At 37.4% G+C, this 12,920-nt stretch overlaps 1 protein-coding gene across 9 annotated transcripts in view; it reads left to right on the top strand.

Moving 5' to 3' along the window:
* LOC100117692 (potassium voltage-gated channel subfamily H member 6) overlaps nt 1-12,920 on the top strand; it is a 536,423-nt gene that overhangs the window by 242,887 nt on the left and 280,616 nt on the right. For all 9 annotated transcript variants that reach the window (XM_032602146.1, XM_031932880.1, XM_031932886.2 and 6 more), the window contains one exon: nt 3,336-3,456. In XM_032602146.1, the coding sequence (XP_032458037.1) occupies nt 3,336-3,456 (121 nt within the window). The remainder of the gene's footprint in view (nt 1-3,335; nt 3,457-12,920) is intronic.

The raw sequence follows: 12,920 nt of genomic DNA, 5'->3' as shown, positions 1-12,920 counted from the left end.
CTTGTCAATATGGGGATCCGTTATATCTACGGTGTGAGGAGGGACGAGCACATCTCCCCTTACAGGCGTAAGCTGCAATGGCTTAACACCGCCGGACGTAGGAAATACTTCATGGCCTGTTTTCTAAGAAAAATGTTCAACACCTCAATACCTACTTATCTATTAGCCTATTTTGATTTCCACGTCGCGCTCAGGCCTGTGAGGGATAAGGTGACTCCACTGGACATCCCGTCCTTCAAGACGGAGACGCTGAAGAATTCATTTTTCATCAGCGCCTCCTACCTCTCGAATAGCCTTCCATCTCATCTTCGCAACACACTATCCATATTACACTTTAAACAAGCAGCTAAAAATTAATTCTTCAATCTGGAAAACACATAAACATCACACAAACATACACACATTCTCATTCATCTCATTTCACTTCATTCCATTTCACACTCTTCACGCGCACTAGCACCTTTACACAACATTTTTATTCTTTTTATAATATACTATAATTGTATATGTACAACATAATGTACAACAATAAAAAAAACAATTAAATCTAAATTAAATTAAAATCATCTTTTTCCGATATCCAGACCATTTGCTTCCATCTTCTCTCTTCTTCTATCCCTACCTTGTTTTCTGAATGATCGTTGTTGTTTTCATCTTTTACTCCTTCCTGCTCTTTCATCGCTTTGACTGTACATCCTCTTCTATATCTTTTATTAGGCACGACCGCGACAAGTGCCTTATAGTTTCGTGTGCGAAAAATGTGTGAGATGCGATATCTCACGCAATTTTCGACCGATCGGGCTGAAATTTTAGGAGAAGTCTCCTTCTGCAAAAGCTAAAAAACTATTTTTTTTATCCCGATCCTCTACGTCGTTTTGAAATGCGGGCACAATTTGTTCGATTTTTAAGCGTTTTTTTAATAAAAATTTACCTGTGATGCGATTATCTCTGAGAGGCTTTAGTCAATCGGGCTCAAAATTTTTTTGGGAACTCGTCTCATAATCGTATGCTGACGGTCCTATTTTGGGCCTGATTCCTAACATATATACAAAATGCGGCCACCTTCAAAAAACGCTAAAAACGGTTTTTGGGCTGTAACATTAAATCCAAGCATTCTACAAAAAAAAGTTAAAGGGAAAAGTTGTAGATCCTTGAAAAATACAACTTTTTTCTATTGACATCAAATCATGAAAATACTTATAACTCGAATTAACAGCCCAAAATCGATTTTTTACAGCTAAAAAAACAATTATTTGCCATAAAACATTACGGATTTACATGAAAATGTTAAATATAAAAGTTGTAGACATGTTTAAAACACAACTTTTTACCGTGGCAAACATTTTTTTAACACTTTTTGACATACACAACCCTAAAAGCGATTATTTGATACATAAATTCAATAATAACTTCGGCGCAACATGCAATCCAACCTAATTATTTTCAGCAATTTTCCTATATTATTAAAAGCTGAAAGTTATATTTTTGGCCTTTATCTCATACATATATACAAAATTAAACCACTTTTTTAATTAAATTATAAAAAATTCATAATTTAGGAAATACGTAATCGCCGAATACATTCCGTGTAACTTGGCATCATATAACGACGTACGCTATATTAATTAAATCTTTTAAGCTGAATCAGTACAATTCACTTTCAAAATTCAAGTGTATATACTGAACTAGAAAAACCTAAACTCAATAAAGAAAATTGCTTAGATTGAAGAAAAGCTCTAAGTAGCTTACTACATCCCTCTAAACTATGCTAAATACCTAAACAATCAATTTTCTAATATTCTAATTGAAATCCTACAAACGAAATATCATCCTTTTGTTTACTTCCTCTTGAAAACTGCGATACAAAAGTATTTATCTGAAATTACAATAGAATAAAATTAAAATAAGATATATTTTAAGAATATCTACAAACAAAAATAAATAATTGATACAAATACAAATAAGTTACTAATTTTCCAGTAGTTTTGATGATAGTGTTGATGACCGCCAGAACAATACCAATCTAAACTTTGACAACAATATTGAAAAAAAAACGCAAGGCATCAAGCCAACGCGGCCGTAAGGCCGCGCGTGGCGCGCTAGTTTTCTTTATCCATTCTTCTGTGGTTTCTATTCCTCCTGCTCCGGCTTGTTCTTGCTTTGCCTTCAGCTGCTCTAATTCCTCTTTTATCTTTTTCCTGGCTTCCTCCTTCTCCTCCTTGTTTTTCTTTATTTCTTCTGCTATCTTCCTTATCTCCTTATCCTTTCTCTTTCCATCCTTAGGATTATTTCCTCAAACCTTTTTTCCCTTTCCTCAGCTTTTTATTAATTTCTTCAAGTCTGTTTTCCCATCTTTCTTCTCTTTGTTTGGCCTCTTCTGTTGCTCTTTCTCTTGCTTCACCGTCCTTGTTCATTTTCTCAAGGATCTCTTTCAGTGTCTTTTCCATATCTTGCTCTTCTTCTATCTTTTCAGTTCTCTCCTCTTCCTTATTGTCTTCTTTTTCCAAATTCTCTTCTCCCTCTTTGGCCGCTTTACTTATGCCTGGTGTGCTTGGTAGTGTTCTTGCAATTAGCTTGCTTTTATTAAAAATCTGTTTCTTTTCTTCTTCTTTGCGTTTTTCCTCTTCTTCCTCCTCTTTCTTTTTTTTTTGTTTTATTTCCGGTGTGTCCTCACCTTTAAATATTTCAATTAATTCTTCTGTTTCTTCTGCTTCTATCCTTTTCCTTTTTAGAATCAGTCCTCCTCCTATTAGGTTAATTACACTTTGTGATTTCTTATTTAGTTGTGGTTTTGTCCTTTTTCCCTTCCCTTTCTACCCTCCTTTTTATTTCTCCCTGTAGATTTACTATCGGTGTTCCTTTCTTGTTTGGGAGTATACCATTCCGCTGTTCCGCTTTTTTCCTCCTCTTCTGCTGTTGCAGAGTCACCCTTCAGACGTGTTCCAAAAATCACTTCGTTGATTCTCTCTCTCTCTCTCTCTCTCTCTCTCTCTCTTAATTTATGTAATTATTAAGGAGTAAAAACAATTTTGATATTAAAGCAATACGTAATTTTGAACAAAGCTACGTGCCAAAGAATCGGTAGCAATTTTATTTTAAAGTTATAATACTGATACACTTTGAAGCGTCTTCTTAAATAAAATAAAAGTAGTAGAAATTCATAAAAGTTGTTGGTTTAGATAAGTTAGAATTTTAATAATATAAGTATTGCACAAGCGATGATGAAAACATCTCAATTCGCAGTAGCGCCGAGAATTCTCAAATACGAATAATGTGTTATAATTACTTCAATTTTCTTAATTTATTAATTTAGTTTTGAAAACTTTTAATTGTAGGTACGCTATTGGAAATGCTGAAAGGCCAAAGCTAAAGAGTAAAGTGGGATGGCTTGATATTCTAGCTAATGATACCCACCAGTTTTATTTCAGTAACGATACTGGTGGCCCTAGTATCAAGGTGAGTTATTATTGTTTTATATCATAGGTTTTAAGTCATATAAAAAATCTGCGTTTATTGTGGTTTGTACATCAATTTTTTATGTTTTCTCTCTTAGATTAAGCTTTACAATTTTTAGTTATGTTGAAACACATTGAAAATAAAGATGATAGGAGTTAAATTCACGTTTTAAAATTAGCTTAATAGTAAGTTAGCTAGGCCGGTACGATCGCAGGAGGATATAGTTACAGGGCATAGCCCGCTATTACCGTAAGCCGCCTTATCTTACTCTTTACTTGCAAATTGCACTACGATACTTAACGGCAGAACGCCCGCTGCAGCGCACGGCGATGGGGAGAACGAGCAAACGTTATAGCAGTAACGCTGTGCGCTTACTGTGGTGTGATGCATAGTAGGGGCAGCACCCGTTAAACAGGTTTAGAGTGGTTTAAGAGTGTTATAGATTTTCCTTATTTAAATACTTTACTGGTTTTTTTTAGATGGTCCAAATATTCAAAGCCAATGTTCCCAACTTGCCTTTTTCTTATACAATTACGAACATACACCACTATTTTGTGACAGCCCTATTTTGCAACACTTAAACAATATTCATCTTACTCAAAGTCGTTAACATCCTCGTTCTTAGGTACTCGGCCCGTAAAAAGAGTTTCGAAAAAATTTAATCGCAAATACTTGGCACAGAAAGTATTTTTTTGTCGGATAACTAAGTCTACTCCAATTAACTCCGTGTTAATCGCTGGGATGATGACGCCATCTTGGTTAGCTATATCTATGGACTCCTCCCCGATGTCAGGTCCCAATACCAAGGGTGGATTTGATAAAAATGTGTTTTTAGGCACGACCGCGACACGGAAGTGCCTTATAGTTTTGTGCCGAAAAATGTGAAATGCGATATCTCACACAATTTTCGACCGATTGGGCTGAAATTTTGGGAGGAGTCTCCTCTCGCACAAACTAAAAAACTAATTTTTTTGTTATCCCGATCCATTAGGTTATTTAAAAATGCGGGTAGAATTTGTTTGATTTCTGCGTGTTTTTTAAATAAAACTTTTGGTGTTATACGATTATCTCTAAGAGACTTAAATCAATCGGGCTAGAAATTTGTATGCAAACTTCTCTCATTAAGTGGCGAGGTAGGGCCACGAATGCGAGTTTGAGAAGCAGACAAAGCTTTGGCGCCCGTGACACTTTTTACTTCTATATTGGTGTTCGGATTTTCCATTATACAAAAAAAATTGCTTATTACTGTTGGTAAGTATTTTTGGCTTATTAGAATGTTTTCTAAGCTAAACTATGATCTCCAACAAACATATTAGTGTGTTAAGTCCTTATTTCGACCTCTTATATATGTATATGTATATAATGTCTTTAACTTACTTTAGTCCTTGATGTTGAGTCAGGATTACTGCTGCTGCTGCTATGACAGTCGTGTGCAGAATATTGAAATGTATAACTCTTATGATTGGACGTAGAACTTGCGATTTATTCATGTAAAGTTATAAATATACAAGATCGAATTAAGACTTAAACCTGGTAGCTCTGTTGACAACCCGGAGCGTCGTAGCAAAGTCCAGTTTGAGTGAATTATATCGACTGGCTGACTGATCGCTACTAATACCTTGTATCTTTTATTAAATTAATAGATTAAATATTTTATTTCGTAGAACAACATTATTGGGTTTGTATTTTATTTTTACATTTGATTTAAAATAAACAATTAGATTGAGGTTTTGGCTTGAGGTTTGCTATTGGATATTGTTTTGTGTGAGTAGGTAGGTGCATTCAGTGGATGAATTGGTATCGGTGGAGGTATCATTGTTGTTACTTTTAGAGGATTTGTGACAAGTATTTCTTGTAAATGTATTTCTTATTTTTTCCTGTCTTCTTTTTTATTCAGTGTTTCCTGCTGCTCATTATTTTCCCTCATCACTACTAGTAAGAGCGTAACGGAACTAAATAGTGTTCCCAGTAGGTGAATTGTCCATCCGTATATTGCATGAAGAGTATATTCTGTTACGAGTAAAGAGTGCAACGAAAAGTAACGGACCCCGGGCTTGAACCGAGATCCTCTAGCTTGCAAGGCAGAAGTGCTGTCGTCGCGCCACGGCAGCTACCGCATTGCACTCTTCTACTCGTCTTCTTATAGTAATTAGAAACCCGTGACATGTGTACACACGTGACACGTCCACGGCCCAAAGTCATAGACGCCCTCGTCGATATACCCCTTTCTATGTACGATTTTCTTGTAATTATTTATCCCGTGTTTGTTACTCTCACGTCCAATTAAGTGCTCATACCCCTTTTTCTTTTGTGGGCGGTTATACTAGCCCGTTTTTATTCATTTGTTCCTTTTGTTTACACGACATTTATCAATTAATAGAATAATCGGATTATATGATTCTAGTTATACAATTTTTTTTATTTACGAAGTACAGTTGTCGGCTTCGTTTAGCTGTTTCTGTACCAAATTCTTACATTTTCTCTCTTTTTTTTGCTCTTATTATTAAAATATCTTATTGCTTAATTATATTTGTAAATTCATTCACTTGCGTTCAGTTCTCTCTTACAGTTTGTTTTGGACTTGTACTTGAACATTTACTTATCAAAATGATGTACTTTAGCAAGATTTTTTCATTTTGTTACGGGATTTTTTTGTTTGTTCAAGCGTCTCTCTTCGTTCTTGCAGGTAGTCCCTGGTTGTTGCTTCTTCTCATATGATTCCTCTCTCTCTCTCTCTCTCTCTCTCTACCCCCCGACTCATAATTCCATTCTCTTTATCTTGCTTTACTTATATCTCTGTTTTCGCATCACAACTCTCAACGCTTGCCCAGGTCCATTGAACTCACACCTTATCGTTGTGTCCAACGGCTTCATCGGCACATATATCGCTTCAACCTCTTTTATATAGCCCAGTTCATTCATCCGGCGTATCGCCACGAATGTAGTCACACACACAACTGTACCCACTACTGCTATGACTACAGTTAATGCTGTGTATACTAACGCGTGCGGCCCTTGCCCTGCGATGCGCCCCATGGCGTTTACCTGCCCTGCGGTCTTCTCGGCCCATATTGTGTTAGCCACTGACAATCGTACATTTGGCATAAAGTACTCGTTACTTTCTTCTTCTTGATCTACGCCTTCGTAATAGGTGTCTTGTTCGATTTTTAGTTGACACTTTTCAGGAATTTTGAGTTCTCCCGTTCCTTCTAATATTAACACTGACTCCTCCTTCTTGCACCTCGCGGTACTATTTATCCACCGAGGAGTTGAATAAATCGATTTTGCGGGATTGGAGGTCTTAATAAGATAATGATCGGGCTCAGTTATTAGCTTCCTTTTACACAGACTGTGCTCTTCCTTATTGTCTTCTTTTTGACATCCTGGCAAGCATCACTCATCGAGACGAACTCAGCTTGACAAGTTGACAATGCCACATAATTTTGCTTGCGCGTTCGCCATGTAACTGAATCGCCATACAGTCTAATGACGAAACCACTAGTCGTGCGAGACTCCTTGCAGTCGGTAAAACTTGCATCAGAATAAGCTTGTAAGTTGTTCCATCTTCTCAAATAATTTAATCCTAGTGTTCGAGTTCCTTTCAAATAACAAAATACTCGTTTAATCATGTTCCATTCATTTTCTGTCGGATTTTTTTGATGCCTGCACAGTACATTTACCGTATAACAAATATCCGGTCGACTGGCATTTGCTAAATATAGAAACGTTCCTACAGCTTCTCGATATGAAATATCTCCAATATTACTTCCTTCGATAAATTCGTTCAAATGTTCATTTTCTTCTCTATACTTTCGTTCGCGATATGCTATCTGATTTGTAATCATTGACGTTCACTTTGCATGCAATTTATCAAAACTAAACTTTCGAAGTATACGATCAATGTATTCAGTTAGAGTTAGTTTCAATTCTTTCGTTTTTCGATTTCGTGTTATTTCCAGACCTAGAAAGATTTTTGGTTCTCCTAAGTCAGTCATCTCGAATTCTTTCATCAGCTTTCGATTAATCTCGTTGAGTTTTCCTACGTCGTTACTTGATAACAATATGTCATCCACGTATAGAATCAACATCAAAAATGTATCTTCCTGTTGCCATGTAAATAAGCATGGTTCGTTTTCGTGGGACTGTAGACCAATTTTCAAAGCAGCTGCCGTAAATCTTTAGTTCCATCGCTTTGGACTTACTTTCAGACCGTACAACGTTCTTTCTAACTTGCAGACTTTACTCAATCTTGTTTCATTCGAACATTGAACTCCTTCCGAAATTTCCATATATATATGTCTTCATTTAGTGTGCCATTCAGAAAGGCAGTTTTCACGTCCATTTGACGTACTTTCAGATTATATTTATTTGTGATTGCGAGCACTGCTCGGATTAGAGGTAATCGTGAAACAGGTGCATAGGTTTCTTGCAAATCATAAACATTCTAATCTTTAAATCCTCTAATCACAAGCCGAGCCTTGAACTTTTCACGAATGTTTGGCTTTCGTTCTTTGTCTTTCGCTTTTGGTTTGTCCACCAGACTCGAAACATTGTTTTTATACATTCAATTCTATTCCTCGTTGAGTGCCTCTACCCATTTGTTTTTGTCTTTCTTAGCTAGGGCTTCAGCATAGGATGCAGGATCACCTTTAATTTTTGCAATCAAAGCTTGAATTTGTTCATCTGCTGAAGATTGTTCCTTTTTAACAATCGACTTTTTCGGTCGTCCCCTTTTACGTTTTCCAACTCCTTCCGTTCCTTCATTCGAAGTTTCGTGCATCTTATCTTCACTCGATTGACTTTCGGGCTCAAATTCATCGAACCAATTACTTGCATTTATTTCTACATTGACATTGGGCCAGTTATTTATTTCATCTTTCTTGCATTTGTCTCCAAAAACAAATCTTTCGTTGAATCTAACGTCGCGACTTTTGTATAGCTTTCCATTTTCCGGTTTCAGCAATAAATAACCAGTGTCTTTGTATCCAACTAGAATCGTTCTTAAACCTAGGGATCAAAATTTCGAACCTGCCTTTCGCTGTACTTTCATATATGCCAGACAGCCAAATCGTTTGATCTGTGTCAGGTCAAATTTGATTTGCGGATTGAATTTTTCCAACGGAAAAATCATATCGTTCGATACATGCGGTGTCCAATTATACGCATAGATTGCCGCACTCAGAGCTAAATCCCACATGTTTTCAGGTAGTTTCGAGTCATACATTAGCATTCGAATCTTACGTTGTATCGTTTGATTCAATCTTTCCGACGTACCGTTGTGTTGAGGAGTATCCGGACAAGACAATTGATGTTCGGCTCCTAGTTTCTTCAAAACTTCAACCGTGTAACCCCCGGTATATTCAGTGCCTTGATCTGTTCGCAGGTAACATACCTTTGCGTCCCTTACCAAGAGGTTTCGAGCGCTCTTTACAAAAGATTCGAAACAATAACCCGTTTCATCTTTTGTTTTCATGGCATAAGTCATGACGAGTCTCGAACTATCATCAATAAATACAGATATGTATTTATACCCTTTAGAATGAGAAGACGGACTTATCTTTCCCATAACATCAGAATGAATTATCTGTAAAGCTTCTTTCGCACTAGTACGTGTAGTTCGAAAGTGTAGTCTATTTAATTTTAAAATTAAACAAAACAAACTTCACAGTTTCTAATGCTTTCGTCGAACTTGCATTCTTTCAAATCTTTAATTTCGGGACGTTTAGTCTGTAATTTCTTTAGATATTCAAGCGACGCGTGTCCCATTCGTGTGTGCCACATCATAGCTTTGTTACTAATTTGTCTCTTAGTACTTTCGAATTCTATGCTGCAGTCTTTTCTGTCTCTTACTGTGACATCAAAATCCGAACAGTTTCCTAAGTTTGAATTAACAATTTCTTTCTCTTTTTCTTTTTCGAATTCATTCTCTCTTTCGTTTTCAGTTTCATTTTCCCTTTCAACTAATTCTTCCGTTTCCTCATTCATACTTTCAATTTCTACACTATTTCTCCTTTTCCTTGCCACGCTTCGTGTTACTACGTATGCTCTAACATCATTGGATTTACATTTAGAATATCCTGAGTTATTTACTTCGAACTCTATTATCCAAAAAGGTCTTTCATATATACCAGTCAATAAAGATTCGTTCGATTTCGAGTCATAAATGTCAATACGTTGATTGTTTAAATAAACACTCAAGCCTTGATCAACAAATTTTCGTAATGAAATCAGATTTTCGGATAAATTTTCGGCCCATATAACATAATTTAAATTTAACAGTTTGTTTTTGTTCGTTCTACATACAATATCGCCGACTCTTTCTTCTTTCGTCAAAGGTTTTAAAAATAATGCGTGAATTTGTAAGATGCTCAGTTGCACCGCTCAAAATTTTGCTAATACTTTTCCTTTCTCGCATGTAACGTTTGTTCTTCCGATATTGCAAACTGACTTGATTTCATTATCTGTATTTATGTCAAACTACTCACCATTGATATTTAAGACACCTTTGTTATGCTGTTGATCTTTGTCTTATTTATTATTGCCGTTCTGTTGTTTTCCTCCTCGATAATTTCGATTTTGATTTCCCCTTCCTCTTTTATTGTTGAATCGACCTCTTTTAGCATTCGAATCGTTCTGACTTTCATTCGGACTTTTTGTACCACCGCGATAATTATTACCGCCTCTACCCTTCTATTACCACGACTACCTCGATTATTATAATTTTTATTTCCATACCTTTTCTCTTTCGACTTGGACATCCGAATTAGACACTGTGTAGCTCTATGCGTCATGAATTGTATGCATTCGTAGGACATCTTAAGGTTCGTGCCCTGACTTGGGCAATCGCGTCCCAAATGTCCATACTCGTCACAGTTAAAGCATTTGGTGGCTGCTGTCATCGCACTTCCAGATGCTTGCGTGGTTCCAGTCTCGCTTTCGTTCTGTATTATGTAATTTTTAAGACTTTCGTAAAATAAAGGTTTGTTCTGTTGGTGCATATTTAAGAAATTCAGATTCTTAATATCCGGTAAGGCTTTCGAAATAGCATTATAAAACGAATCTCTGACTTCGTCATCGATGAAGGATTTTACGCCCGGCAAACCATTATACATTCTAACTATGTCTTCGAATCGATTCCAGAAGGCAGAGATCCTTTCTTTACTCGGATTATATTTAATGCTATACAATTGTTCTCGTAATTTCATAGTAGTTAAATTGGCTTCGCTTAATTTTAAAGTTTTAAGCTTTTCCAATATTTCTTTCGGTTCCTGAATATCACAAACTTTCGAATAATAATTAATTTCTAATCGTCCTATTAGTCTTTCGCGAACATCATATTTTTGCTGTTTTAAAACACTTTCGTCCACATTCGAACCCGAGCTCTCTTTTTCGTCTATAACGTGCAACAAATTAAGAGAGCGTAATTCAGATTTAAAGAAGTCCAGAAAATATTCAAATCGAGTTTGAGTATTTAATTTGTAATCTCAATGCAACTTTATGTTTCTAGATTCTAACGAGGTTTTAGCATTATCGCGTTCTTTAAAGCGCTTATCTTTTTCTTTTGCAATCAATGAATTTACCTGTTACAATACCGCTACCCTAAGCGGGTCTAGGGCGTTGTCGTCGAGATCGGACGGGTGGGTGCCTATCACCACTACACAGCGCGTCCTTAGGTTGCGGATAGAGGAACAGCCCCTGAGAAAGAGATTAGCTGCGAATAAATTGAATAAGCAGCCGCGGACAGCCGATAGGAACAGACGTGGGTGTGATGAGCCCACACAGTCGAACGCATTCATCTAGAAACACTACGCAAGCACCACAACAACAAAAACACTTCACATTATCTCTTATCTCTCAATGTATCTCTTTCATCACACATTACAAAAATGGGCAAAAATCCTGCTGCCGAGGAGGATGCGGGAGCGATGACAACTGCCCCGAAAGGGGATGTGTAGAATGATTCGTCACCTGGTCTTACGCGGTAACGATGCCAGCGAAGGCGCGCTGCCTTGCAGGGGGCGTTAGGATGCGAGAATGAAACCGTAGTGTGTCTGACGACGAGTTGATACTGTCCTCGTCAAAGTCGGAAAGCTCTGATACTTAGTTCTAGAGGTATGGGGGTTATCACCTCTAGAACGGTGGACTCACCTGCGATCGGAACAGGATCCGAAGCGCGCGGGTTTAACATAATATCATGGCTCAAAAAAATCAAATCCGAACCAAAAGGGACTTAAGGGTCGGAACTTGGAATGTTCGCAGTCTATACAGAGCAGGTGCGTTTAAAGAACTCGTAAAGGAAGCTGATAGGTACAATCTAGATTTGGTAGCAATACAGGAATCGCGGTGGCCAGATGGCGGAGTACTAGCATCGGGTAACTTCACGTACCTGTATGGGGCCGGGAGTGGGGGATCTCTAGGCACCGGATTTCTCGTAAGCAAAAGCATCATACATTCGGTTAAAAGTTTCAAATCCGTCAATGATAGGCTCTCGTACATCATTATCGAAGGTGAATGGTATAGATATGTATTTATTAATGTACACTGTCCTACGGAGGACAAAGAAGAAGCTAAGGATCTCTATTACGAAACTTTAGAGCAGGTAATCGACCAGTTCGCGTCTTACGATACAAGAATAGTATTAGGCGATTTCAATGCTAAAATAGGTAGGGAGGAAATGTTTAGGCCTACTATAGGGAAGGAAAGCCTGCACGAAGCCAGCAATGATAACGGTATTAGGGTCATAAATTTCGCGGCGGCAAAAGATCTTATAATCAAAACTACGTGTTTTAAGCACAAGAACATACACAAGGCAACGTGGACATCGCCGGACGGGGCCACACAGAACCAAATTGATCATTTCCTCATTGAAAAAAGATGTCATACTAATGTTCTTGACGTAAGGGCTTACAGAGGGGCAGATAGCGACTCGGACCACTTCCTAGTAGTAGCCAAATTAAGAGCTAGACTAGTAGCGAATCAAAATAGTAAGCGAGCAAACAAGGTAGAAAGCTTCGATATTGAGAAGCTACGAGATAGAACAGAGCGAATTAGGTACCAGATAGAAATTAATAACAGGTTTCAGGCACTTGAAGAAACAAATACATCGCCGGAGGGAAATGACGAACCGAATAGCTTATGGGGGGACATCGAAAAAACGGTAAAAGAGGCCACGAACAAAGTACTGGGTAAAAAGAAAGGCGCAAAAGGGCTAAATTAGATAGCTTACAAAATAGAAGCGATAGGACCGTAAAAGAGTATTCTAACGTAAGGAAACAGACGAGCGCGATCTACAGAAATAAGAAGCGGGAGTATCAAAAGAATCTTATTAGGAGAATAGAAACTAACAGTAAGGAAAATAACCCCCGCGAAATGTACAGAGGGATTAACGCCATCAGAAAGGGTTTTAGGAGTAGAGCGCAATTGATGAAGGACGAAAACGGGAACCTCGTAACAAATGACAACGA

Source organism: Nasonia vitripennis, assembly GCF_009193385.2.
Source record: "Nasonia vitripennis strain AsymCx chromosome 5 unlocalized genomic scaffold, Nvit_psr_1.1 chr5_random0003, whole genome shotgun sequence".
Classification (NCBI taxonomy): domain Eukaryota; kingdom Metazoa; phylum Arthropoda; class Insecta; order Hymenoptera; family Pteromalidae; genus Nasonia; species Nasonia vitripennis.
This window is presented reverse-complemented; position numbering and strand designations above follow the sequence as displayed.